This window comes from Fusarium graminearum, chromosome 1 (genome assembly GCF_000240135.3).
Source record: "Fusarium graminearum PH-1 chromosome 1, whole genome shotgun sequence".
NCBI lineage: Eukaryota > Fungi > Ascomycota > Sordariomycetes > Hypocreales > Nectriaceae > Fusarium > Fusarium graminearum.
The window spans coordinates 1,356,481-1,383,433 of record NC_026474.1 but is presented as its reverse complement, the minus strand read 5'-3'; the positions used below and the strand labels follow the sequence as shown (position 1 = coordinate 1,383,433).

The following is a 26,953-nucleotide window of genomic DNA, read 5'->3' as shown; positions in this document are numbered from 1 at the left end:
GTCCCTGTTACTATACTATCTTGGAAGACAATATTCGGGAAAGGAAAAAAAGCATGTGATTTATATAAAAGGACACACTATTACGTTCAAGTGGACTCTCCTCTCAACGTCAGTATTTCGTTGTGATAGATAATATTCAGTCTCACTCAAATCTGAACAGTAAAGGAACCAGGTTTGTAGGAAGTATCTTATTGATCGTCATACGTATATACATTACTCATTCAATCGTTTCGTTCGCTAATAATACAGGTCATAGCAAGTAATCGTCCCAAGAAAAACAAATCATACAATTGCTCCCCTTCATATCAAATCATTATCATGCCTCTGACAGTCCTTTTCATGTTGACTTTTCGTAACTCGGAGCTTTTCATCCAGAGGCTCGATGTTTGTGTATTAAACATCCGTACATTCCCAAAAGTAAAAAGGGCCGCGATGGTGTTTCAATAGGAAACCTGGTGACCAGGTTTCTGTTGGGTGTTTGCGGCGTAAAAGAGAGCATCCTTGCGTAGAGGATACCCCTGAGATCGTTGCTGACATAAAGAATATTAGACAACAATTTCGTCAGGCGCTCGGTTGTTCTAGTTCTCGTCCGATGAGGGTGGTGTGCTGGAGTACGACTCCGATGACACCTCATCATCTTCGCCGTCAAGGGCAGAAGCTGGATTGATGACGATATTGAACTCTGGAAAACGACATGTCAGTAAGTTATATTAATGCAAGAAACTTAGATGATAGTTACCAAGCAGGTCTGCCGGGCTCTTAGGGGAAATGTCGCTGGCAGTGCCCAGTTCTTCAATAACTGGGACAGGGTTGAAGGCATTTCTCCAGACAAACTTGTCTGACTTTTTTGATGAAGAAGAATCAAAATTACGCTTAGGAGAGTTCTCTGATCGAGTAGGAGAACCAGAATAGGACGATTCTGGGTAACTACGCTTCCGGGGCGTATAGTATGGGTTGTTCCTAGCTGGGCCACTGCCTTTCTCAGTAGCTGATCCTGTATCGGTGCAGCTATGCAACTCGGGTTCCGTGAATGAACTAAAGATGTTTGAGGAACACTGAGATCGTCGAGGGCAAGGTGTAGTCTGACTGTCATTGAAACTGAGAGAGCCAAACCTTTCCTAATTGTCTCTGGCAGTCTCGTTGAAATCGTGAGCAAAAGGTCTTGGGCTCGCTCGGTCCCTAGGAGGAACCGAGGACGCCTTATCCTTCTTGAAGAAGGAGGCAAATACACTCCCTGTAGAAAGGCGCGATGGAAGAGATGCGGTCGACTCCCTGTACTGGTCATGGTTGTAGGGTTGAGAAGCTGAGTAGTCCTCGTCAGCGTCACAGTAGCCGCGGAAAGAGCTTTCCGAGTAATGGTCGGCGTAAGAATATCCGGGGCTTTGGAAAGAATCCCAATGCCCGCCACCGTCAAAGTCCTTGCTGAATGCTCCTTTGGAGTACCCCTTTGAGGGTGTTCCAGGCATAAAGTTATCTGGAGTGTGCAAGTGCTCACGGTGAAAGCCTGGAGACGAATTCGAACGCTGACCGTAGTGAGGGTGCAAGTACTGGTCCCTCGTTTCTTTGGTACGGCGAGTGGTAGATTGCTTGCGAGAAATCAGAGGAGAGCCTGGAGACCGCGGATATCTGGGACTTTCAGGCTCTGAGAAGTCATCCACATCTTGCGGCAATGCTGTACGAATGTCGACAGATTGTTTGAACCTTACTGTCTTGCTGCTGGAAGACTTGGAAGAACTTGGATCAGAACGGTCAGAGTCCAGAGACTTCCCACGAACTCGAGGCGATTCATCTGATGTCTCGGCTCTGGCCTTTCTAGATCCATCCGAGGACGACCGGTCGCTGCCTGCCAGTGCGGACTTCAGTACGACATCAGGTGAGGGGCTCTTGCGAGATCCGTATCCTTTAGACTTCATCTTCTGTTCTCTCGTCTTGGAGCGAATGCTGGATGTCGGTGTGGCTACTCTGGAATGATGACTCGACGAGGAATCTTCGACGTAGGGCGCTCGGTAGTTTCCCTTCGTCTCAAATTCCTCTCTGTGAGGACTGGAGCCTGTACTGAATTGTAGGGAGGACTTCCTCTCTGCTCGACGACCAGAAGAACCAGTGCTCCGCGAGGGGCAGTAGGGCGATTCAGGGGGTACAAAGTCGACATCTGATGCAACAATGGACTGTTTGGGGGTACGTGGCTCTGGTCGCCTTCCACGAGGTGGCTCGGTGTCTGGGCCAGGTCGCTCAAGCTTGACTTCGTGTTGCTGATCGCCTTTGACACTGGTTTGGCCACTTTTGCTGTTCTGGTGACGATTGACAGTGATGGAATCCAAGTCATCTTCCGAATCAGAAGGAGTAGTCACTTCTGTGTGTGACTTGACTCTTGGGGCAACCTTGGATGCATTAGTAAATCGCCAGAACGTTAGCTATCCCAAACTCACCAGGTTGACGACAGAAATGTCTGGAAGACGTTCATAAACCTTGAACTCTTCGGTGCATGAACCACAATAGTTGACGAAGATAGGCTCGCCTGGCAGTACTGGATGGCGATTATGAAATGCCATTGACCTCGCAGCTCCGCAGTTAAAACAGAAGTGGTATTTCTGAACAATACCCCGATTGTACATCTCTTCTCGGCAACTCTCGCAGTAGCTGATCTTGTATGACTTCCTTGAGCTGTTGAGGGGCCAGCGCTTGTGGAATTGCTGTGAGCGAACGTTGCCGCATCCAGAGCAAACATGGTGACGTGGAATGCGTTGAGGGCTTTTGCCCTGCTGGGCATGGTACTGTCGCTGATGGTCGTTCTTAATCGTGCTTGTAGGTGCTATGAGGCCGCGAAGCGTTGCAGCTGTAGCCTCGCTTGTAGTATCTCCGTCAAGGGCCAACTGCGAGAAGTTGCTGGTCGATGAAAGGGAAAGCTTTCTGGCGTGTGACTTTTTGCTGTGCGTGATAGCTTTGTTCAAGGTCGAGTTCAGTCTGTCTTGTAGACGACGGAGGTCACGACGCAAGACTTTGCTGTTAGGCTCGGAAGATAGATCAACCATCTTGGCATCAATGTGTTTCTGCAGTCGCTGTATGTCTTTGTTCCACGAGTCCGATTGGTCAGGAGCTTCGGAGTTGGACTTTTTAGAATCGATGCCAGATGCTCCTGGAGAGATCGCGCTGCTGTTTGGAGTCGCAGAAGACACAGGCACTGTCGTTATACCAGGAGGCGGCTGTGCCATGACAGGCATGGCCGGAGCGATAAACTGAGGAGCCGGGCCTCGATACATAGAAGATGGCTGAGGCGGCCCATAGTTGAATGGAGGCTGGTAGTATACCTGCTGCTGAGGCATGGGCTGGCATACTGGAAGTCCAAAAGGTTGGTTAAAAGTAGAAATAGGAAATGTTTTCGACTGTACAATATTACAAGGTGGTTTCGACAAATTAACAGGAATAGGCGGAGGAAAAGTTGCAGAACTCTGTACATAGGGGATAGACGGCTGACTAGTCATGCTTCCAACGTTTGATCGACGAGATGTCGAGCGAGAAGTGCGAGAACGAGTCGATTTTTGAGGGCTGGATCGCGATGAAGTGCGCGAGCGGCGTCGGCGATGGTGCTTTTTTCGCGAGGAGCTCTTCTTTGAAGAACTAAGTGACGCTGGAGTGCTTCGATGAGGCGTCGGAGGTCTTTCGGAAAGGCGACGGCCGCGATGTTGTTGTCGTCCACGATCGTTCTCTGAAGATGAAGATGAAGTTTCGTCCGAGTCTGACTCGTTGCTGGAGTCAGAAGGAGGATCATAGACGATCTTCATACGACCAGGACTCTTGTTGCATGAGGATTTGATTCCGTGGCTAAAGGGAAAGCCAAAAGCTGCGCTCAAAAGGTCGACCTCTGAGCCTGCTCGATGGCGGTGGCGGCGCAGCGCCGTGCTGAAGAGGCCCATTGTTGCGCTGCCAGAAGTAGGCACCTACAAAGAGGGCGACAATAGATTCTTCGTTGAGCCTCGAGTGTGACTATTGTAGTGACGGCGGAGAGAATAAAGGAGGAAGTGATTATGGTATATAGAACAATAACCAGGAAGGAGTGTGGGTGGGGATGTGGGAAGATGAATAAAGTGCGTAAAGAGAAGAAGGGAATAGTTCATGCAATATGACAGCACTAGAACCGTAGAAATAATCAATTTGGTTCTTCCTTTTTCCTTTCTATTTTTGTGCGCGTGTGAGCGAGAGTCGAATGCAGTTGCGCGGCCGTTTGGCAGCTGGCAGCTGGCGAGAACTGCCACTCGCTTTTGCAGCTTAGATGAAGGGCCAGGCAGCCGAGGAGACTAATGCACTAAACCTGGATATTTCAAGACTTTGTCGTTTCAGTAATGTGAGCTGCGACAGAAAAAAGGTCAGCTTTGGAGCCTTCGTCTTGTGCTCGATGCCGAGGAGGAACCCACCCCTAGATCTTCCTCACAAAGCCTCTTTTAGATTTCTTTCTCCCGTTCTTTGCCAGGAACAGCAAGGTCGGTCACTCGAATTGTTGACAATGTCACCCCTGTGCGCTTTATTCGACTGCTGAGTGATGTGTGAGCACAAAGAAGCTGAGAGGGTAGATTCAACGATGGCGATATCCGTGGTGGTGAAGATTAAGAAAAGGAGGAAGTGAGCCACTGTATATACAACTTTGTACTCTTGAGATATACTCTGTAAACACTCAGCAGCCTAGGGGCATTCACTGCGTTTACAACTTTTCTGTACATTGCATCTTGGTTATTCTTTTTCCAGAACGCAAACGGTAGAATTCCCTTTCTCGAAAATACAAACATGCATGAGCTGTCTAGCGAACGTCTTTGTTGCGCTGCACTTACTTTCGTCACATATCACAGCAAACGCATCGCCCAACGCCGAACGTACGGTCAAAACAAAAGAATCTCTATCCTTGTTCTTTCTTTCTTTCTCTTCCTTCTCAACCGAGCAAGGTTCTTACATTGATATACATTTTCAATTCACTTTTGTCTAAAATGCGGGTAACATAGAAGCCCTCTATTCTTTCTTCCTCGCTTCTAGCAAACCGGAACCGCTTAGGCCAGGCGGCTACCGACAGCAGCTCGCTTCTTGAGCCCCTTCTTCTTCTTCTGTCCTCGGCTGAAGCCGCCGGCAGCAACATGGTTACGGCTAAAGTTGTCAAGGTCCTTGACCCTGTAGATGCGGATAATCCAGTTCTCACTGGTGAAAGCTTCCTCCAGGGTGTCAAGAGTAGGGCCCTCAGAAGGCACGGCGGTGTTTCGAACTCGGTCAACAGCTCTTCCAGGGGGGAACATGCCTGCATAGTTGTAGTACGACATCTTGTACCTGAGAGGGAAAAGTTAGCTCATGAACACGTTTCAGATCACACATGTAAACTTACATCAAGCTGTTCTTCATGGTTTCGGTAGCTTCTTCGTTGACCTTGTACTCTCCTCGAGCGGTGAAGAAATTGCGCTCCTTGACCTCATCGGGCCAGATACCTTCGGCAATGCGAACCATCCAGAGGAACTTGTTAATGTCGTCTCCGGAGTAGCCAATGAGACCACCAAAGACAACCAAAACGTAGTTGACCTCATGCTGGCGCATGATAGGGTAGCTGACTTCCTCGCGAGAACTCATGGCCTTGCCTACAGTCGCAATGTGTGTGTTGTTCCAAGTGTTGTTGTCGACAAGCGTGGGTCGGTCAGCCATGCCACCGATCTGGTAACCGTAATCCCACCATGACATGACCTTGTCATCCTTCTCGGTGTTCTGTCGGAGCCACTGGTACGCCTCTCGGTAATCATCAATGATGTGCTGGCTACCATCGGGCATGCGGCTGGCCAACACGACGGAGGGCGACGAGTAGGCGTTGGAAGTGACCCAAGTACAGTGGGTTACAAACATGACTAGGTAGATGGCCATGGCACCAACGACCAGGACCTTGGACATGACAGTGTAGATACCAACCGATGGCTTTGAAAGGGCTCGGAGGGCGCCCTTGTTCTTCTTGGAGCTTTCAGAACCCTCGCTCTTGGTCTCCGCCGCAGCATCGGGCTGCTCGATTTGCATGTATGTCTCAAGGAGCTGAGAAGCGGCAATAGCAGCGGCAACACAAACAACGGGGGTCAGAGTAAGAATGAGACGGACCATGACACCAGCGAAATAGCTTGCGAACATAGCGTAGACGACGACGAAGACGTGCTCATCTCGCAGGTTCTGGAAACACATGTAAACACCGGCGGGGAAGAGCCAGATGAGGAAGTTCATGTCAAAGAAGAATGAGGGCCAGGCAGTGGGCTGATGCTCCGAGACAGACGCAATGATGGGAATGTGGACCTTAGCATAACCAGTGTCAAACAGGGAGTAGAATCGGCCACCCCAAGGCGCAATGTATCCGAGAGAGGTCAAGAGGATCAGACCGGCCAAACCGATCATGCAAGTAGCGACACCTGCTGCAATCACAACGGTGGTGATTTGTCGGCCAGGAATGACGCGCTTGACGAAGAGAATGAAGGCAATGACCTGAAGGAGTCCAAAAACACCTGAAGTTTATGTTAGTATTGGGCTCAGCCAGAGATTTGTGAATGCATACCTAGCGCTGGCATGTGCTCGTTGGTCTTAACAGCGAGAAAGCCGACAAAGGGAATTTGGAAGCTGGCCAATGTACCAGCGACGTACCAGGCTGTGTAGCTCAGGTAAAGGCGATCGCTGTAACGGCCCATGCAGATGAGAGTGAAAGCATGAACTGGCAAGAGACAGGTGATGAAGGCATATCCACCCCACGACGCAACCATGTAGCCGTAAGACAGAGCGCAAAACCCACCAATGACCATTGAACCCTTCTTGAGAGCCTTGACCCAGAGGTAAAAGGTGAAGACAAGGAGGAAAATAGCGATGGCTTCGTTGTCGTAACTACCAGCGACGGATCGAGAAATGTAGCCAGGGGCGATTCCCATAAAGGCTGCAGCAAGGAGACCAGCAGATGACGTAGTGGTCATCTCGTTGGTGAGAAGATAGGCGGCATAGGCCGTCAAGCCAGAGAAGGCAGGCGCGAGAAGAACGCAGATGTTTCGAATATCAACGGGGACAGTGAGGGTGCGAAGAGCGTGGTAGATAACACCACTGGTCACCATCAGACCAGGATAGAGTGTGCCTCCGGTGACTCGCCCAAGAGGATGCCATGTTCGGTCATCAAACCAATCCCAGAAGTTGTAGAATCCATTAGCGACGAGGTACTTGGTCGCACGGAAGTTGAACCACGGATCGACTATCATGGGGTTAGTTCTACATTAATTAGTACGCGGCGTCGTGGAAGGAACTGACATTCGTGGATGATGCTTTCGAAGCCTGCGCGCAATTGGTTAGCAAATGATCATCTTGACGAGTAGAAACTCCCTCAGTGCTCCGAGAAGAGGGGATGCGAGAGCGACGGCGAGAACGACAGCGTCAAGCATCCATCATGAGAGGAGAATGAAGCACTTACGAATCACGGAAAAGAGACGACTGGAGATAGCTGCACCAGCGATGAAGAAAAGAATGAGAACTCTCAGAAGAGTCCTTGTGTTTGTTCCTGTCAATAGAGCGAGCGTATCGCTAGGTTTTGACGTTACGGCCGTCATGATGGGCTGCAATTGTCGACAATGATTGATGCAACTTGTCGAAACCAAACCCCGAGATGATGGATGCTCTCAACTCCACCAGAAGGACAGCTTGGAGCTTTACAACACGGGAGCTAGGTACAGGAGGTTGATGTGGAGCCCACTTTCCTACAGAAAAGGTACGTATCACTCTTGAGGCCAATTCGAAACATTAGCTTCATCGCTGGGCCGTCGTTTTCCCGAACAAGGCATATCAACGCCACGATACTCAACAATATCTACGAAGATTGGTCAATACTGATGATACCTTGCTAAATAATATAGAAACAAGTTTTCATTTTGCTCTGTTGTTATGTGGTATCACTCTCTTGACCAATTGAGCATCAGTTTATTATACAACGTCACAACGTATCTGGTGCTGGCTACATCAAGAGCTTCACTGATCGTCTCCCAGAAACTCACTACATGAGCATGTGAAGCATTGCCATTTCTTATGCCTTCTGTGCAATTTATTCCAATATGGCACTGCGTAGAAGTTTATAAGATCAATCCTATCATGGTGGGGTACACTCACTTAGTGGAATCAATTACTCATCAATGATCTCTCCCAAAGACATCAAATATTATAAATATATATACACTTATAGATATATCTATGAGTGTTTGCTGAATTGAATGGTGAGGGGAGTATAATATAGCGCAGTGCCCTTGCAAGTTCTCTATCATGACCCTGGATGCTCTCGGAATTTTAGCTACCTTTTAAAAGTAGTGCGGGGAGGGGATGTTGCGTTGTCAAATCATTGCTCCATTGTTGAGAAGTATCTAAACAAGGCTGATACAACATCCAATCCTGAATTGACAATTCAGTTTCAAACAAAAAACTTAAAACAAATATTGCAGCACATCGTGAGAACTGGTCAGGTATCATAGACTCACTAATACCAGGCCAACCTAATATGTATTAGGGAGCTACCTAGCTCCCCGATGATACATTATATCATAGATTGCCCGTAGTTATTTACAACTTTCCAACTCAAGCTTATCCCAGCACGTGCCAAACTAACACAAGCCCATTCAAGACAATTGACGCTTTTGCCGTCTAAAGTAGATATATTGTACACCTGTACACAGAGTTAAACAGGGACCTAAGGAAACATCTATGCAGGACCGCCACGTATATCCTCAATCATACATCGGGTCTGGTTCGAGGCTCGGATTATTGCCCCGGCAGGACCTGTTTCCCTAGCGGTAACCTTTTCGCCAAAACCTCCAATCGTTCAATTCTCTCCCTTGTCATATTTGCGTTCCCCCGCGCCATTATTACATATCTAAGGGCTCTCCTTCTGGACCTTCAACAGCAGCTTCTCAAGATCGAACTTGGGGTCTGAAGGGTCGGTAATAACTTTATGTATCAGTTAGTTGGATGTTCGCCATCTCACATGTGCGCGATATGCCGCTGCCAATTGCCTGGGAAGCAAGTATTGGAGCAGAGCGACAATAACTGAAAGACGTACCATCATCACCAGATGAAGGGTTCTTCTTCTTGGCAAACTCGGCCTTGGCCTGCTTGATGAGATTCTCCTTCTTCTCGTACTCGTGCTGCGCGTGCTCAGCCCTTTGGGAAGCAGTAATCGCTCGCTGGTGGGTGAAGCCGTAAAAGATACCCAGGCCGAGGGCGGACCACCGCAGAACCTATAAATGACTCAATTAGTCCCTTGACCCATACACGATGCAATTCGATTGTGCCGCTCGAAAGTTGAAAGTCCATTCGCCGATGTCGTCGATAGCTCGGGTTTGGGAGACGGTCGAGCGGCCATATCGGGGGAGGATAACACGCACGTTCACTCCGGTTGAAGCCATTGGGAATAGAGTCGCAAAAAAAGGGCTGACGGGACGAAAGCGAAAGGATCGGTATTGACGATAGTCGGGGGTCGACAATGGCTTGTCAATGGACCCAGTCGGAGTGGCTCGAGGATATTAGATGCGTCGACGTGAGGTGAAGAATTGAAAAGTCGTCGGGAAAAGTCGCAGTTTTTCCATTCGCTGCCAACCTAAAGAGCCAGCCAACCGCTGGCGGCTGGGGAGCTCGGCCAAGCTGGAGCCAGTGAGCCGGCCAAAGTGATCACGTGTCCCTGTTCATCGTAGTCAGTGAATTGACTGTGGAGTTAGAATTCGCTATGTGCCATCACCACCTCCACTAACATTGATAGCTCAGTCCAGTCCAGTCAGGCTGGTGCAGGGGTTTCTGAGGGGTGCTAGTGCTTGAGAGCCTCTGAAATCCAGTCCAGTCAGATCCCGTCGCGCATGAATGGATTCAATTGGACCCCCATTGCAAGCTCATTACTGCTACTGTACAACCCAGCATTTCGTAACTTCTATCGCGACAAACAACCACACAATTACATACCTCAACCTTGTGGACGGAGATTGGTTTTGTTCCTTCTTACCGTCGTCACTGCACGTCTGTTTTTGAAAAAGTGAATCTTTTATTACCGTGTCCAGTCGTTGTCGATCTATACCTTCCAAATTATAGCTTTCCAAACATCGAGCAGTCCCGCGATGCGACTGTGGAACGTCCACAATGCAGCAACGTCGAGATGAAATCCTAGCAAAGAAGGCCAAGCTTGCTGAGCTCAAGCGCCAAAGAGAGCTTCGGGCAAACGCTGCGACTGCAGGTCGTGCGAGTGTAGGAACTTCTAGCGACGTTGGTCCCCTGACACCCTACCGCCTTTAAGCCCCTCGTTGACGTTTCTCGACCACAGTTAATATCGCCAACCCCTGGAAGAGCAGACAACCGCCGCGAGATCGAAACCCTCATTAATAGTCTTGTCGGTGATAGCAGGCCTGGCTCAGCAGTCACAGGAGGGCCTGGCTCTCCCGCTCCTCGTGGTAGTCGCCCGAACAGCGTCCTTAGCGCTGGCGAGATTAGCAACGAACCTTCCGAAGTTACCACCATTAGCAACATTCAGATTCCCGCTCAGCCGCCCCCGAGTCTTAGTACCGCTCCGCTCCTCACCGTCTTCGAATGTCCACCATCTCCAGTAAAGGAGGTTTTCTCATACAGCAAAGGTGTCCAGACCACCGAGGAGTGGACAACTCCTACCAGAACCAGAGCACAGTCTCTCATTTCGGAGGCCGAAGATGTTCCCGCCGTAACTTCGACGCCCGGCAAGAGGCTGAGCAGGAGAGAGCGAGATCGAGAAGAGGAACTCCGACAAAAGATCAGAGAAGAGGTTGAAGAGGAACTACGGGCGACAAAGGAATTCTTGAGCGACGGCGTCGTTCCGTCCGCTGTCAGTCAACCTGCGAGAAACTGGACCACTGAGGAGCTCGATGCTGTTGCGCAATCGGACGACTTCTTTGACTTCCTTGAGAAGTCCACAAAGGTCATCGAACGGGCTCTTGACCAAGAGACGTACGATATCCTTACAGATTACGCTCTACAAGGCCAAGACGTAGACGATGATGATGAGGACAGCGGAAATACGGGCGGCAAAGGGCGACACAGAATAAAGGAAGTGGCTCAATTCTATGACGAGCGATGGTCTAAGAAGCGCATGATCAGTGGAATCGACTTCTCGCCCAAATTCAACGAGCTGCTTCTCGCTTCTTACACCAAGAACCCGACGGCCCCTCATGAACCGGATGGTTTGGTCCAAGTCTGGAACATGCACATGCAAGATCGTCCGGAATACGTTTTCACTGCGCAGTCGGATATTCTCACTGCCAAGTTCTCTCCTTACCACAACAATCTGATCATTGGTGGCTCATACAGTGGCCAGGTGTTGCTATGGGATACGAGAGCAAAGGCGGCACCAGTGCAAAAGACTCCCTTGACAGGTTACGGCCATGCTCATCCTATTTACTCTGTTGATATTGTTGGTACTCAAAACGCCAATAATATCATATCTTGCTCCACCGATGGTGTGGTTTGCGGTTGGACAATGGACGTCTTTGCACAGCCCCAGGAACTTCTTGAATTGAAGAATCCTAGTCAGGCCAAGGTGGCTGTCGAAGACGTGAGTCCCACATGTCTTTCTTTCCCAGATACAGACCCTACGTTCTTCCTCGTGGGTAGTGAGGAGGGCACTATCTTCCCTTGCCATCGATATGACCGCGCCGGCGCCAAGGCTGGTGTCGATAAGAAGATCAGCTACAAGGGACATACTGCTCCCGTCATGTCGGTGGACTTCCACCCTGCTAGGGGCCCTGTGGATTTGGGCGATCTGGTTATATCATCATCTTTGGATTGGAGTGTCAAGCTTTGGAAGGTTCGAGCACCTGCAGCTACATCAACGATTGGATCCGGCGACGGTACAATTGCGCCTCTCATCGACTTTGTTCGCGAAGATGTTGTCTACGACGCCAAGTGGTCTCCTGTCAAGCCCAACATTTTTGCTTTGGTTGACGGTGCTGGCTGGTTGGAGCTTTGGGATATTGCTGTTGAGACCGAGGAGCCCGTTTCAAAGATCTCACCCAGCTCCCGAAAGGACGGTAGAACTATGCTTTCAAAGAGTCTGAACAAGGTCGCATGGGAGCCCAATGATGGAAAGCGCCTTGCCACTGGTGGCATCGACGGCTCTCTGACGGTATTCGAAGTTGCTAGTGGTCTTGGCGGTAAGGAGAGCTTGAAGAACGAGGACTGGGCGAATGTGAAGAAGCTTGTGAACCGATTGGAAGCAGTCGGCTCCAACGGTGCTTTGATAGTTTAAGGGCCCCTATTGGATGTAGCGTTGGTAGCATGGTCCAGTGGGCGTGTGTCTTGTATTGTGAGGTAGTTGTCAGCTGAATTTACCGATATACCCTGTGTTTATTGCTATCCATTTTTTTAATTCGGTTATCAACTGTATTGAATTGAGAATATTCAATATCTTGGTTTACTTTACTGTACTACTGCCCAGGTGTCCACGATACCCTCAGGTATCGAGCTTGGCGAGCTGATATGATGTCACGTGCCATCCCCACATCAATATATGCTCATTTTCGCAACTGGAGTTCAAGCTTGTCCTCAAACTCATACAACTCAAAATGAGGAACTTGAGTGCTCAGCACGAGTCTGCTGCAAGTCATTCGAGAGGATGTCGTCTTCCCTGCTCCAATCATCATGATTGCTGCTGTAAAAGGCGTTAATCATTATATGGTAGGTGAGACTCTCATACACATATACCCATACAATCAACCCTTCATGATGGCATTCATTTTTATGAATTCTGCAATTCTGAATGCCTTTTTTGTTTTAGGCGACACGTGGAAAATTTACAGCTGAATATCAACAACATTTCCCTCTTATTGTTTCACACGAGAGATCTATGAATCCATTCTAACTGGACACCAGATATTTCACAGCCTACGTCTCCATCGGCATGCCATCTGGGTATCGCCCTCCAGAAACCTCAAAATCATTGGCTATCTTCTCCAAGGTCTTCATCTCTTCTTCCGAAAGCGGGCAATGTTGAGCGTTTTCCTCTACTCTAACCGCTGTAGTTGCTCCTGGTGCCGGGATTAAAGTAGGTAATCCTTCACAGCCGTCCAGGCTTCTGACCCAGTTGATTGCGAGTTGTGCCGGCGTAACACCCTTCTTTTCAGCTACAGCCTTGACCTGCTCAACAAGCTTGAGGTTGTGCTGGAAAGCTTCGGGTTGGAAACGAGGGAAGCGGCTGGCAATTCCTTGGCCTTGGAACTCAGAGCTGTTGTTGAACCGGCCAGTAAGCATCTGTAATGACCGTTAGTTGCGTGAAATGTTCAGATCAAGTATATAGATGCACTTACGCCACGCCCAATGGGTGAATATGCCATGATGGGGATGCTGTGCTTCGCACAGGCGGCAGCAACGCCGTTATGTAAGATGTCTGTGCTAAACAAGCTAAGCTCGACCTCAACGAGACTGATCTTGGCAATCTTGACAGCCTCCTCGATAGTCTCGGCGCTGCATTCTGAAAGAGCAATACCGCCGACCTTGCCAGTGTCGATGTACTCCTTCTGGATGACGCTGAGGGTTGTCTCAAAAGGAACCTTGTGGTCTCGTCTCGAAGGCGCAAAGAGGTCAAGCTTCTTGGTTCCACCGAGTTGGTTGATCACGTTGTCGATCGACCTCCGGACGTTCTCAGGAGATCCATCGAGCTGGAATCTTTCGAGATTATAGGTACCTTTCATGGCTATGGTGATCTTATCGGCGTCTTCAGGATACTTTGTGAAATAAGCCTTAAGTAGTGTTATGCTGTTGTACTCTGGAGTTCCGTAGAATTCGGCTCCGCTCCAAAGGGTGCAGCCATTGTTGGAGGCGGCGTGCATCGCTTCAATGGCCTGCTCTAGAGGAGTAGCATTTGGGCGCCATGTGAAGCCTGTTCATTGTGAGCCTCTTGTTTCTTTTCTAAAAAGGAATTCACTCACCCATGAGGCCGTAGGCGACAGGGCCAACTTGCTTTCCAAGAACTTGGGGCATGTTAATTGATGACTAGGGTAAAGTGTTGTGGAGATGGTACAGTGATATAAGAATGGAGGCTTCGAGATGATACCTTTGATGGGAAGACATGGTGATATTTATATGTATTTTATCCCACTTAACAACATCAACATTCATTATAGACTCTAATCCCAAACGGCGATGGTGATGTCGCAGCCCCGATCCATCGGCGTTACAGCGTCAGTGTAACATAAACCCGAGATCTGACTAATAAACATTGTAAACCTCAAGATCGGAGATCGCTCGCTTATCATGGATTCATAAACCACAATTATAAGTGAGATGGAGATAGGATATTTTCTTATGGCTCTTAATCCGCATAGTCGGATCTTATCTGCATCATGAAGGTCTGCCTATGTCTTGTGGACAGGCTACCTAGATAGTAGTGATGGTTGGTTCTTGGGTGGGATAACCGATAATTATTTGTACCCAAATGATTATGAGAACAGATTCCAATTATCACTAAAGCTGCCACTTGAATAGAACATAGTTGAGCATTTGCTGTCCAGATCTAACTAATGCTGATGTTGTTCGAGAGTGTGTGATGATGCTCTCAAAATTCAATCAAAATGCCCTCTCTTTCCCTCGTCGGTTCTTGCACCTCTGGTTCCTCTCCATATCCATCCTCTGCTTCCACCTCTGGAGCCTCATCGACATCTACACGTCTCGCACCGACACGCTTCGCACGAACTCTAAACCGAGGCTTCTTCTTGGCATAGCTCATCATCTTCCTGTCCATTCGACGAGCACTCGATACATCCGCAGCGCGAAGCACCTCTAAAGGCATTGGCATGACGCCCCGTGCCTGGAGCCACCAATCGGGGAACTGCGAGAGACCAACTTCTGCAAGACCTTCTGATGATAAGGGCATTGTGTGTTCGTAGTGACAGTCCAGTCCCCATTTGCAGACTCCGTGGTGACACCAGTGTCGGCATGGTGTAGGGAGTTGTGATGATGGTGATGTGGTGTTGGTTTGGATTGGCAATGGCTCTTTCTGAAGAGCAGATTTTGGCTGCTGCTGGTTTTCCGGGTTGTGACGACTTGAGGAGAGTCCCTGGGGCGCTTTAAGCTTGACTTTAGGAGCTGAAGTGTGAGATGGTAGAGACTTCAAGGCCTCTAGTCCATGGTCTTCAGGAGGAGTGTGGTGAGGGATTGGCGAGCCCCATATGCTAAAACTAGGCTGTATGACAGATTTACAAGGGATTTCTTCTTCCGTTCCATCACTGGCAAAGGCCCCATCTTCAGTGATGGGATCGAATCGGAGCTTGTAGGTATGATGCTCTGCATGAATGACACCCAAGTTTCCCATGTCTTTTGTCTCATCTCCTGATAAACTTCGCGGAACGCCGACAACTTCCACCCAGTGAGGTAAAAGGTCCGCAGGAATGAGAGGTACAGCGGTTGCGGGTTGGACGACGATTTGTCCTTCGGATGTGATCTCCTCAGCTCCAGGTCTGATCAGAAAGAACTGGGGTTTTGGGGCAAAAGCCATGATGACTTGGGCTGCTGTAGTGGTGATGGGAAAAGACGGTTGATCGCCAAGCTACATATCGCGCGGAGAGTAAGGCTAACCAGATATCCATGTTGGACGCTCCTTCGTGCTTTCTTTATATCATTCTGTGATAGTGTTTGCTGGCTGCATGATGTCTCATGAACCGGGTTTGCTGCAGTACAAACAAGCACAAAGGTCTCTGCAAGACTTGATTAAGTTTGTCTCACCTAACATCTAACGAGCCTCCACGCGAATCTTAACATCCAGACCATCCACACAGTAACCTAGTTGCCTGGGCCCATCTCTCAGTTCAACTTCCCTCTTCACCCATCGCCCTGGTTTGCTTGCGCTGTCCTCATCAGCGGCGTTTGCGTCGACCGCTTTGCGTTCCCTCTCTTCTTCTGCCTCTTCCTCATCGCTGCTTTCACCCTCCTGGTCATCAAATCCAGCGACGGGATCCCATTCTCCTGTTTCCCATATGAGAGCAAGTGTGAGGGGAGACAATCCCAACAGCTTTCCTGCAACTCCTTTTACGGCGTATATGTCGTAGGATTTGGGTATCCTTGTTACTCTCTCCTCTTCTCCGCGTCGATGAAAACTAACGGTGATCAAGCGAGCCTCTAGAAAGGAGGGGTTAACCTCTGACCTACGCATAATGCTCGGTGCGCCGTGAATCTCGCATAGTTCTGCCCAGCGGGGGTGGAGGGCCAGAATCTCTTCTTCGGCGTCCTCCGGCGCGGCCGCAAGCTGTTTTCCAATCCGAGAGAGGTAAAACATCTCAGCATTTGTACGGTCGGCTACTGTGACTTGACTGAAGTTGAGAGACTTGAGCGAAGCCAAGCGAGCTACAGTAAACATGTGGGATTCTTCAGAAGAGGATGATCTGGCATCAGCACCAACAGCATCATAGAATGGATTGTGGCCAATTCTTAGCCCAACCAAGCCAGGGAAATGTTTGGGAATCTGGTCCACAAACGTCCATGACTGAATATTGTTGTATGAAACATCGAGGTACTGGACGCTTTCTGAGAACACTGGGCCTTCGACGCCTTCCGGTGCGATTGCAGTGATATTGTTTCCCTTGAGGTGAACATTGCGCAAAGAGGTGAGTGAAGTGAGCGTACTGATGTCAGCAAATGAAGTGAATTCGTTGATTTCGAGGTTGATCGATGTCAATGTCGACATGAGGCTCCCATAGTTTAGTGCTGGGAGAGACTGGAGGTGGTTTGAGCCGGCGTCCAGAGCTGCCAAAGACGGACACTTTGTTGCGATGTGACAAACTTCCTCCCAGCTCATCATGGTTGCCTCCAGGGACAGCTCTTTGACGTTTTCCATAATGCCATGAGTTTGGTTATCCAAAACTTCCTGGAAACGGTTGCCACTGTAATCGTGTCAGTAAAACTAGTTGCCTGTGTTTGATGGATATCACGCACTTGAGGGTGAGATGTTGGAGGTTTGGTAGCTCACGACAAATGTCAAAAACAGGATCAAGGTGCTGAAACAAATTTCGACTGAGGTCCAGTTGCGTAATCTTGGGACACTTCTTGGAGATGGTTCCCTCAGTTTCGTCGTCTGCTCTTGCACTGGCAACTTGAAGATCATCCAGGATCACAATAGTCAGCTCGCCAATATTGGCTTGCTTCCGACGAATCTTCTCAAACCCAACCTCCTCGGCGCGCTTTCCGAAGAATATGATTTCCTCTGCCGCCCTTCTGCCATCAGGAAGCGTGTACTCGCTGGCATATTTGTGATTGACGGCTGCTAAGAAGTGACGCGGCGGGTCAGCCGGTCGAGAAGGACGCACAAATGAAGCAGCGGTGGGGAACTTGGATTTGCCTGTGAGAGTCAGTTTTGGGTTTGTCAAGCGCAAGCAGGATGAGCATTTGTGGGTAAGTGAATGAGAGGATGTTTGATCATACAGGTGAAATAGCGAACGCCCTTGTGACATCCGTCATGTTTGCCTCGTGCTGAGTCGTCCCATTCTACGCCCAACCAGGTTCCCGTCGTGCCTGCGACTTCACCGACATATCTCACTGTGCAGAGGGCGCCATCATAGGAAATGCGCTGTCCAACATGTTGAGAAGCTGCCATTTTCCCTTGTTTGGTTGAGGAATATGGTAGGTAGCATCAAAGTGACGCTTCGCTTGACATCTTGAAGAGGTTACTTATTGGGCGAGAGGTGGAGTAGAAATTCTTCAGCTAAAAAGGAACTGATAGAACTTGATGGGTGTAATGTGACACAGTAGCCTCAACCTCAATTGTATTATAGTAAATAGCAGTATTGCATGATTTACGATAAATTAATCAATTATTCGGTAGGTCGATTTAATTCATATCGAATGTATCTTTAAGACGAATTACGACATCGCTCACATGCACACTTGCCACAGGGTAAGGTGACTTTGTCGCTGTCATTCCACAGCATCCACCTTCCCGTCTCAACTTACCACCAACATCATCAACACTCATAATGTCATCTTCTTCTCTTGAATGCCAGCATCGATGTGCTCAGATGCTCTCGATGGCAATGTTTCTACAAGACATATCTACCAGCACCAATCTCTTGGATCAGAAAAGCGCCAATCCAAAATCTCGACAGCCCAACGATATCTCCCCAACTAAACCACGCCCTGACGCGCCGATTCAACAGACCAGCCAGTTGCCCGACAGAACTCTCTAAAAAGATGAATGAAGGTAAAATATTGGGTAGTTTATCTGAAATTGGTAAGACTTCAATGTTATCACACAGAACCACCACTACAAATCAGGGAAATGGATCCATTAAGTGTATAGAATACTAATAAATACTCAAGGAAATTCAATTGAAAGCTAGTTACTGTTCATACTAAATCTAGCTATTGTCGTTCGGTGCAGAGAGTGTCGGTCGTCAAGTACAATGCCTGTCAATTTTCATATGGCATTCTGGTATCGTTTCGCTCAAAATCAATTTACTCGACCAACCTTTCCTTTGGCCTGGTCACATTCCTCAAGGAACCGGTAGATCCCTTCAAGACCTTCGTAATCTTCGGATTGTCCGATTGCCGAGCTGGCTGGAGGCGACATTGTCTCATATCCGTCAGTCTCCGCCAACCATGGGTTGTCAGACATGTCGTCCAAGATGTCACCATAGACGAAATACTCTTCGTCAAGAGCCGAGATTCCATCGGTTTCATAACCCTCTAAAGATCGAAGTGATATGCTTGGTTGTTTCCCGCTATCAGGAGCGAATGGGAACTTGAGAGCCACTGGAACACCGGCAGCATCGTCAAATTCGGGATCTTGACCCACCACGCCGCGCTGGATCCCAATATCATCGCATAATCGCTCAAGGGTCTCAGCGTCGACGCCTGGGAAGCGGACCCGAAGAGTGTTGTGTTTCTCTAATAAAACTGGAAGGTCACCTAAAATCGCAAGTCTTCGGAGATCGGTATCGATTACTCGGAGATCCTGAAGCACTCGGCCGAAGTCGGAGGAAAGGACATCGAGGAAACCCTCAGTGTTAAGAGAAGCACCGGCCGCAGCAGCCTCAGCCTTGAAACCAGAGGTCTCAGAGGCGAAGGGGATAGCGGCGGCAAGAGGGCTGAGAGCCGTAACAGTGGGGCTGATGTTGAAGTCAACGAAAGCGCCGGGAGCCGAGTTGGAGAAGGCGGAGAGCTTGTGCATGGCCTGGTCTTCAACTGGTGATACCGCTCGATACTGTCGATCGCCTCGAGGTCCGAGGCCGTCATAACGGAGCTTCTGGCCAGAAAGGAAGAATGCTCTCATGGCTTGGGAGACATTCTGCACGACCTGAGCCGGAGCTGCCGGACCGTGGGAGAAGTATCGAGCACTACCGCCGAGACTGTATCCACTGGCACTTCGAGGGAAAGCACCACCCGTCAAGTTGGGACGGAGGGCATTGGCAAATGGAGCTCGGCCAGAGAACTGCGCAACACGTCGTGAGGTGCTGGAGCTCGGGAGCTTGGATCGGTCGAAGCGAGCAGCCTTGGGCTCGGAGCTAACGAATCGCCTAATAACTCGGTTGACATTCTGAGCTGCGGAGCTCGAGAACCATCGGCTAGTATGGCGTTTCTGCTGTCGAAGAGCAGCAACAGGGTGGATAGGCTGGCGAGCAACTCTGGCGGTTCTCAGTGTAAGTTGGTTTTGCAGGGGCCGCGTCATAACGACAAATTTGGTCCGGACCACGTTTGTGGTTTTGGCCACGGCGACTCGCAGGAGCCGCCGGGCCATTGGACCCCACAGCGCCTGTAAGGACGCCATTGTGAAGTTGTGTACTGAGTTGGAAGATGGTTGTAAAGATCAAGTATAACACATACAGCTGAAGCGGCGCTTATGACACCCTTTATGGCGGTGATAATTCGCCACGACATGCGCCACATGGAAGGGGTCGGGTGGCGGACTGCGGGGTCGATCTAGATCAAAAGCAGATTAGCGTCTGTGCACAGTCAGCAGTTTCAACCTCCACCAACATAAATTTTCTTGATTTCAAGCTTCCTTCACTCATTTTTCTTCTCTTCACTCCTCAAGCTCTGGCTCGCGCACACGATGCGAAAGCGTTGTCAATTCTGCGCAACCATGGCTTTTCACCTCTTCTAGGTAAGAATCTTCCCCTCTCCTGCTTTTCTTGTTTGCTTTTTACGATGATCAACAATACATGAACAATCCAAATCAGACCTACCGATGGTGATATTTCTACTATAGAATTACACTGAGAAAGCTCTGGACCTCAGAATTTGCAGGACAATTTTGTCTAGAACCTCTTACTGACTGGTCACTAGTTGTTTTGTTTCACTTGCTACTCTATGTTGGACGCGCTTGCTGGTCAAGCGCGTCAACTTTTGCTACAAAATTAAAAGGTTCGTACACTTTTTCTTCTTTTCTTTTTCTTTTTTTCTTCATCTACCCCCCTCCGTATGATGATCACAACGACACCAGGGATTCCTCATTCTTAATATATAATGTCGATACTGTTGTATTTAGTTTCAGCCTTGTCTGACTGGAGATCACAACGCACCTTTGCTTGCTTCTATCTATCATGACCGCATTGCTAACTCGCGTTTGTCAATAGGTATATTTCTTTGCCCTACTCTTTCCGCGCTCCTCGCAGCCACTGTATGATGAATATTTGAACGAACGGGCGGACATAAACGAGTACTGCTGCCTCCCACCCTAGAAAAGCGAGGACGTACAAATCCTTGTGGTGGGTGTGTAGTGGGACCTCTTGTTGACATTTCGTCACCTGATCGTGGCTCTTGGAAATGGATTCTTGTCGATATCTGGTTTAGGAACCAGTGGCTGACTGTTGAGGATCTAGGTACCTAGACAAAGAATTCTTGCTCTTGCACATCATCTATCCATCTCTTTCGTGATGAGTTATTTATCAAATTGTATTCACACTGTTTGATTCGGGGTCTTCGGATCCTGGGACATGAACACAACGTCAACTTCTGACTGATCGGTACGCTACTCACCACTGGACTTGTTCAGGATCTCATCACTAACTGGCCTAGACTTTATTTCATGCTTTTTTTGACTTCAAAAATGATGCGGCCATGCTGACTCCGCCGCAGATGAACACTTGACTTCCAATTGTACTCGCATATGTTATGGTAAGACAAATATTTTTTTACACACTTTCCCAACCATATGATGACTATGCTATTATTAGCTCTATCCGAGTTCATCATGACGAACAACCTATTCACCTTGGAGAACTGATCTGGTTCCATTTATGCCTTTTATTTAAAAGATGCTTTAGAGAACCTCATGGCTAACCAGCTTTCGTAGAACAACAGCTACGACGCTAGCACGCCATGCAGCAATCTACTCTTGTTGATGCTGCAAGCATATGTTATTCAGTGCAAATGCTATTGATTTCGCACACCAAGAGGGCACTGGCCTTGATAATATTTCCCCAGGCATGGGAGGAGTGGTATTGGTGGTTGTCATTTCAATAAGGTCACAAGGCTATAATATGACGTGAAATCTTATCTCGATACAATATTTTGGCACTGATAGTATAGCCTTGTTACCTTGTTGAAATTAAGGTGCCGCTGCCGCCACTGTTACAATTTTGGGGAAACACTATCGATCGCTGGCCTTTTGGTTTCGAAAGGTGGTGTTATAGCCACATATTTACATCTGCTGGAAATATAATACATCTTAATTGCTAAGACCTTTGACCCTGCAATTCTGTGCTTGTTGTGAACATTTATGTGTCTAGATATGTATTTATTATGTGAAATGGTGTCCAAGGCTTTTGTTACCCGGTATATACGTTGATGGCAAAGCCAATCACCTCTTTGCTTCATACATTGTGACTCATCTCTTGAGCTGTAGTCTTGCGTTCATTCCGACAATACAACGGATTAAATCCCAATCATCTCTGTGACCTACCCAGTCAGTCACAACAATGCCGGTAGCCGCAGAACCGATCTTGAGCTTGTTGGGCCCTTTGCCTTCTTCGCCGTGGCACATGCAGAGGTATTCAATAACAGAAGGATTGACCTTGGCGGCGATGCGCTCTGGCCAGCAGGTAGCATTGAAGAAGTTGCTTGCTGTCAGGAAGTTGACAATGAACGGAGGCAGGTCGGCATCTTCTTTGTGATCAGCCATACCGGCGAGGGCAAAGGTCTGTTCAGCAGCACGCTCGAGTTGTCGGCGACAAAACTCAATCTTCTTCTGAATGTTTTGACTCTCGGTGACTGTGTAGAAATCTTGAACACGGATATGTGCTCCTTCGCCCACCTGACCGTCTTCACAATTGTCAGGCCAGTCGCCCGCGTCAATACCCCAGCCGCGGCCATCCCAGCATGATTCCTTCATCTCATCATCCAAGTAAAACCGTCGGACGATGACAATGCGACCACGCGCGCTGCCTAGAGTGGGAACTTTTGGTTCGGTCCACCAGCGGCTACGTCTCTTGTCCACGTAACTGTGCTTCAGATATTTGCCGAGCTGTTCGTCGGTGCCCCTACCGGTACCCTCGCGTTTGACGCTCATGATGATGGTCTCACTGGGGTTTTCATCGAGGAACTTGTAAATCTCTTCGACCATGTCTCTGAAGTACCTGGTACCGGTCAAAGCGATGGGAAACACGCTGTGCACAAGAGCAAGGTCATCACTACTGGAGCTTACGGAAACCCGGATGTCAAGAAACCGGACGCCATTCCGGAGTTGCTCTGGAATGTCCACCGCTTGACATCGAACAGAAGGCAAGGCGGTAAAGCATGTTGGTGAGTTGTGTGTGCCGGGAATGGAAAGTAAAGGGAGAGGCCAGTCGTCATGAAGCTCCTCCATCCATCGATGAAGTTGGGCAGAAGAGAAGATGGCGAGAAAAGCACCGTTGGGGGTATAAACAACGGTGAGGTCGTGGTTTCCGCCATCAAGGTTTTTCATAACAGACGACTTATTTGAGGAGCTCGGAATGTCGACTTCGTATTTGTGATTCTCATATTTGAAAGTAAGACGCACAGCCTCTTTGTTGCTATCGGCAGCCCGGATCCCAGTATCTTCTGTCTTGAAAGGATCAATACTGACGGATGCCTCTTCCTTGATAATAGCATCGCCCTTGGCATGTGTTTTGTTTGAGCTGTAAATAAAGCCAGTGATATTGGAGAGAACGCCGCCAGTCTTCACTCGTTGACTTTCGAATCGCTGAACATCAATGAGCTCAATTGGGTTAATTGTAAGGTTGCGAATAGTGAGGTTGGCCATGGCTGCGGCCGTCGTAGGATGAGATGAACACCAAGGGAATGGTGGCGTCTGTTGAGCACTGTCGTAGGAACTTGACAAAGGCTACTCCGTGGAGGTTTGAGCAGAACGAGACAAAAACCTTCCACGCTGAAGTAAAAGAAACCCTCCTCCAATGTCGCCGATAAGCGACAACTCTTTGTATGCGCAGCTATAGTGATCGAATTAGGTATGTATGGAATAAGGTGAAGATCTGGTGGAGAGTTGAGAGCTGTTTGAGCAACGCAAGGGTCAGTTGTGGTGGGGACATGGTCAATTAGCCACCAAAAAGACGGTAAGAGTCCTGAAGCTTGAGAAAAATCATGGTGCCTATCACCTTTGTAATTATCTATGAGAGTTGAGAATTAATAGAACGCTGTTTTTATCTGCATATTTACCAGGTGTCACGACAAGAAAAAGCGTGTCAAACATGGGACTCATTGCTTTCAGGTGCTTAGATACCTCGCCTTGCAGCCATTCATTTTATATAGGCACTTCCGGAGTTGAGTTGAACCCATCAAGTGAACACATAGAGTCAGGGTGGTGAAAGGCGGTGATTCGCAAGAGCTTGGTTATCAGTTCGTATCTTCTTTGATGAGAAATCTTGGCGGTTAATTGATCTGGCGTAACAATTAATTAAAACACACAAGGCTAGGGATTTACCATATGGAACAACATTTGTATTTGATGCTTCATCGCAATAAATCCAAGGTAATACCCCGGACAGAAGAAAGCCTCTTCGAAGTTGGATGGATGCCAATAATTAGCCAGCAAACTAGAGGAGGATCGACGCGACCTAGCTGACCCGAACCTTTGAACTGGGACATCAAAGGTGGGAGGAACCAGGGGGTAGAGTGGCCGTGCTTTGCCTTTCTGGCAGAGAGCTGCCATTCCATCGGAAGGGGTGTCTATTGGTCTTGAATGAGTGGTGATTGAAATGTAGACGCCATAAGTAATACAGTAGTGCTGGGGCCGCGGGAATGGCGCTCTGAAGATTGAGTAAGTACGATGACGATGAGGAGGATGCAAGGTTTAAGTTTGTCAAGTACCAAGTGAAGTGAATTAAAATCAACAAGACAATGTATTAGATATCATGTATGACAAGAAATTGGAAGTGGCTTAATGACTTGTCTCTTCCCTTGAATGTCCATATGTAGTACATGTCCGTGTGTTGCCATCCCTTCCTTCGGGTTGTACCAAAGTATTAACCAACTCCCAAAACCCCATGCGTCTTATAACCATCATCAAAAAGGCCGTAAATCTCGTTCAGTACAAAAACTGCTATCCTCAAAACAGGAGTCTAAGGCTGAAGCATAAGAAACGCTTGCGTATATGTCATCCCTCCTTCACCACACTCGCTGAAAACATCAACGAGTTACTTTTTTGACCTCTCTTATAAAATTGTCTTTGCATGGATGATCTTTGATCAGCTTATGAAGCTGTTATCTACAATAAATTCGAACGGGACCAAAGTCTCGTGGAACTTGTGCCAATATGCAAGGATATATCCTGCCCAGCTTATCGACATGAGCGTCGTCTCTTTGCTGGTGCAAATTCTTCGTCTTCATCCTCAACCTCATCACGAGATCGTCGGAGTGAAGATGTACCGCGCTTCTGAAGTAGTTCACCGATGATGTCTCGGGTTCCAATGACGTTGCCTGTGCCTTCAACGACGAGGCCAGCATCGACCTCAATGTTCAATGGCCGGGGACAGCCTGACTCATCGATCATGGGAATGCCGCAGCGTCCAGAGCTCCCCTCGTGCAAAGCTTGAACAACTGCTTTGGCGATGGCATTGGCCTGCTCTGCGGGAGTGGCAGTCAAGCAGACGACGTTGTTGCTACGTGACACATTGACGGAAGTGTTGATACGTAGGCTGATTGGTGAACTAGTCTCGGATGTCTCATCTTGATCTTGATCATCAGAGGCCATGACCGTGCTAGAAAGTGGTGTGTTCATGGTGGCCGTTTGACGCTCTTGAATACGGCCAGCCGCGTTGGCCATGGAGTTTCGTACTTCAAGAAGTTGTGTTGCTAAAGAAGCAATATTGGAAGGGATCCGTCTTGGAGTGTATGCCGGAGGGGGAGTGTTTTCCTTGGGGACGGTGACTTGGGGTCCTTGGGGTTCTTGGGGTCGAGAGGTGTTGTTAGGAGGGTCCATGATTCTTTCTGTATATTGTGATGCCTGATGCTAACAATACAAGGCTGAGAGGTTTATGCTCCCAGCTGATGTCTTCTCTCTGGAGAACTGCAGAGAAGAAAGATGTAAGTGATAAGTTTGTTTGTCGAAGAGGAAAAATGATGAGCTTTTTAATGATGTAAAGAGTCAATGATAGCCTACTACGGCAGGCAGGATTGTCGTTTATAAAGGGTTCTCAACGATAAAGTTGCCGTTTACGCCAACGGGAAGACAAGAACCTGTCCTCGACACAATAGGTAAGGGCGGGAGACGATGTGGTGGTCGAGAGCTATGCGCCACGTATGGTAGGGTTGTCTTTGGTTTGCTAGGTTTGATGACGCGAGAATGGAGTGATGACTGGATAGAGTTGAGAGAGAAATTCAGTGAGAAATACAGATCAGGAAGAGGGCTCAAATATAGTTGCACTTGGGGAAGCAGGGATAAGGGAAACATGCAAGCGAGTTATCTCCAAGACCAAGACCAAGACCTGGTCATGGAGTGTTGGACAATACAGAATAGAATCTATTCAACACTTGATTGATTGTCCTGACGTGGAGCTGTGATGGGTTTCTACAGCACAATAGTACAATCAACAGCAAACAAGATCGTAGAAGAATCCCATCTACCCGCACAGGAGAAAAGGGTAGGTGTGTGGGAAACATGTTATGCATGGACCCTGGTTGAGACTCTATAAGCCATCATTTCCCATGCAACTACAATAGCTCAAAATAGGATGAATGGATCCTCCGGCCTAAAAACTGACTCCAGTGTACGAATAGAATGATGTAGCCCATTCACTCAGAGACAAGCCAAGCCACCAACAAAGCTCATATGTCACAAGCAGCTTCCCGAGGTTGCCAGGGAGGGTGTGCCTGAGGGAAATGGAAAAACTCAAGCGTGCACAGCCTTTGAGCCTCGATCAAAAGCAACGTTCGTCAGGGCAGGTTTTGTTTCTTGTCCGTACACAATGTGCTCTTGTGAACACTTGCTCAAAAGGCTGCTGTGGACGTGGAGTACAACATCTTCCTACACACGCCCCCTCCACGTCGACTGAAAAGGGCTGAAACTAACGCGAGGACCACCTCAAGACCACGTCCATGGAATGGGATGAGTTCTAGCACCGGATAGGGCAATATTAGCACATAGGGACAGGCAAAGACACGAAACATATGTATTAGAATGTATGGGTTCTGATTGTTAGTGAGATATTGTTGCTTATTGATGGACACTGCGGATGGTTGCATAGCTATTTATTTCCTCGTTGAGCAAGCACTTGCGGATTATGAATTGCCTGTATTCAAACGATCGGATTTATGCGGGTTTCCATCTTGACAATTGATATCTCAAAAGGTTATGAGCTTGCGCTGCTGTGTAACCACGTTATGTTGTGTTCCGATATTATGGTGCCCTACTGAGGTATTCAAGCACACAATGCGAGACCGAAGAGTAACACAAGATGGAACTTGTGCATTTCTACATGCCTACCTGAGTAAGTACAGCAACTATGGCATAAAACGAGTGACGATC

At 48.4% G+C, this 26,953-nt stretch overlaps 12 protein-coding genes across 12 annotated transcripts; 3 read left to right on the top strand and 9 right to left on the bottom strand.

The window, feature by feature from the left end:
- Positions 1–318: 318 nt before the first annotated feature.
- FGSG_00432 (uncharacterized protein) lies at positions 319–842 on the top strand (the record flags this gene model as incomplete). Its single annotated transcript, XM_011317797.1, has 3 exons — positions 319–417; positions 583–700; positions 736–842. 3 exons carry the CDS (start codon positions 319–321, stop codon positions 840–842), a joined length of 324 nt encoding a protein of 107 aa, XP_011316099.1.
- Positions 843–1,118: 276 nt separating this feature from the next.
- On the bottom strand, positions 1,119–3,032 carry FGSG_00431 (uncharacterized protein; the record flags this gene model as incomplete). Its single annotated transcript, XM_011317796.1, has 2 exons — positions 1,119–2,381; positions 2,430–3,032. 2 exons carry the CDS (start codon positions 3,030–3,032, stop codon positions 1,119–1,121), a joined length of 1,866 nt encoding a protein of 621 aa, XP_011316098.1.
- A 2,004-nt stretch (positions 3,033–5,036) lies between these two features.
- On the bottom strand, positions 5,037–7,583 carry FGSG_00430 (uncharacterized protein; the record flags this gene model as incomplete). Its single annotated transcript, XM_011317795.1, has 4 exons — positions 5,037–5,307; positions 5,363–6,506; positions 6,557–7,231; positions 7,448–7,583. The coding sequence occupies 4 exons, from the start codon at positions 7,581–7,583 to the stop codon at positions 5,037–5,039; spliced, it is 2,226 nt and encodes a 741-aa protein (XP_011316097.1).
- Positions 7,584–8,595: 1,012 nt separating this feature from the next.
- Positions 8,596–9,553, bottom strand: FGSG_00429 (uncharacterized protein). Its single transcript, XM_011317794.1, has 3 exons — positions 9,402–9,553; positions 9,077–9,254; positions 8,596–8,964 (listed from the first exon to the last, which is right to left on the bottom strand). The coding sequence occupies exons 1-3, from the start codon at positions 9,420–9,422 to the stop codon at positions 8,891–8,893; spliced, it is 273 nt and encodes a 90-aa protein (XP_011316096.1). The 5' UTR covers positions 9,423–9,553; the 3' UTR covers positions 8,596–8,890.
- A 590-nt stretch (positions 9,554–10,143) lies between these two features.
- Positions 10,144–12,274, top strand: FGSG_00428 (uncharacterized protein; the record flags this gene model as incomplete). The annotated part of the gene is made up of 2 exons (XM_011317793.1): positions 10,144–10,248; positions 10,325–12,274. The coding sequence occupies 2 exons, from the start codon at positions 10,144–10,146 to the stop codon at positions 12,272–12,274; spliced, it is 2,055 nt and encodes a 684-aa protein (XP_011316095.1).
- Positions 12,275–12,909: 635 nt separating this feature from the next.
- Positions 12,910–14,004, bottom strand: FGSG_00427 (uncharacterized protein; the record flags this gene model as incomplete). The annotated part of the gene is made up of 3 exons (XM_011317792.1): positions 12,910–13,275; positions 13,332–13,903; positions 13,953–14,004. The coding sequence occupies 3 exons, from the start codon at positions 14,002–14,004 to the stop codon at positions 12,910–12,912; spliced, it is 990 nt and encodes a 329-aa protein (XP_011316094.1).
- Positions 14,005–14,578: 574 nt separating this feature from the next.
- FGSG_00426 (uncharacterized protein) lies at positions 14,579–15,517 on the bottom strand (the record flags this gene model as incomplete). Its single annotated transcript, XM_011317791.1, has 1 exon — positions 14,579–15,517. The coding sequence occupies one exon, from the start codon at positions 15,515–15,517 to the stop codon at positions 14,579–14,581; it is 939 nt and encodes a 312-aa protein (XP_011316093.1).
- Positions 15,518–15,751: 234 nt separating this feature from the next.
- Positions 15,752–17,608, bottom strand: FGSG_00425 (uncharacterized protein; the record flags this gene model as incomplete). The annotated part of the gene is made up of 3 exons (XM_011317790.1): positions 15,752–16,898; positions 16,951–17,353; positions 17,437–17,608. The coding sequence occupies 3 exons, from the start codon at positions 17,606–17,608 to the stop codon at positions 15,752–15,754; spliced, it is 1,722 nt and encodes a 573-aa protein (XP_011316092.1).
- A 699-nt stretch (positions 17,609–18,307) lies between these two features.
- FGSG_00424 (uncharacterized protein) lies at positions 18,308–19,789 on the bottom strand. The gene has a single exon (XM_011317789.1). It carries the CDS (start codon positions 19,775–19,777, stop codon positions 18,461–18,463), a length of 1,317 nt encoding a protein of 438 aa, XP_011316091.1. The 5' UTR covers positions 19,778–19,789; the 3' UTR covers positions 18,308–18,460.
- A 248-nt stretch (positions 19,790–20,037) lies between these two features.
- FGSG_11765 (uncharacterized protein) lies at positions 20,038–21,504 on the top strand (the record flags this gene model as incomplete). The annotated part of the gene is made up of 4 exons (XM_011317788.1): positions 20,038–20,113; positions 20,296–20,373; positions 21,088–21,126; positions 21,305–21,504. Coding segments are annotated over 4 exons (213 nt in total), but the record flags the coding sequence as incomplete, so codon positions are not given.
- Positions 21,505–21,838: 334 nt separating this feature from the next.
- FGSG_00423 (uncharacterized protein) lies at positions 21,839–23,233 on the bottom strand (the record flags this gene model as incomplete). Its single annotated transcript, XM_011317787.1, has 1 exon — positions 21,839–23,233. One exon carries the CDS (start codon positions 23,231–23,233, stop codon positions 21,839–21,841), a length of 1,395 nt encoding a protein of 464 aa, XP_011316089.1.
- A 1,115-nt stretch (positions 23,234–24,348) lies between these two features.
- On the bottom strand, positions 24,349–25,524 carry FGSG_00422 (uncharacterized protein). Its single transcript, XM_011317786.1, has one exon. It carries the CDS (start codon positions 25,406–25,408, stop codon positions 24,767–24,769), a length of 642 nt encoding a protein of 213 aa, XP_011316088.1. The 5' UTR covers positions 25,409–25,524; the 3' UTR covers positions 24,349–24,766.
- Positions 25,525–26,953: the final 1,429 nt, after the last annotated feature.

Bases quoted from the DNA above. Each gene is read 5' to 3' on its own strand.
- FGSG_00429 (XM_011317794.1), bottom strand. From the start codon at position 9,422: ATGGCTTCAACCGGAGTGAAC. The intron at 9,255-9,401 runs GTGCGTGTTATC...AGTCATTTATAG, and splicing joins TGGCTTCAACCGGAGTGAAC to GTTCTGCGGTGGTCCGCCCT. The intron at 8,965-9,076 runs GTACGTCTTTCA...TGATACATAAAG, and splicing joins CCCTTCATCTGGTGATGATG to TTATTACCGACCCTTCAGAC.
- FGSG_00424 (XM_011317789.1), bottom strand. From the start codon at position 19,777: ATGGCGTCCTTACAGGCGCTGTGGGGTCCAATGGCCCGGCGGCTCCTG.
- FGSG_00422 (XM_011317786.1), bottom strand. From the start codon at position 25,408: ATGGACCCTCCTAACAACACCTCTCGACCCCAAGAACCCCAAGGACCC.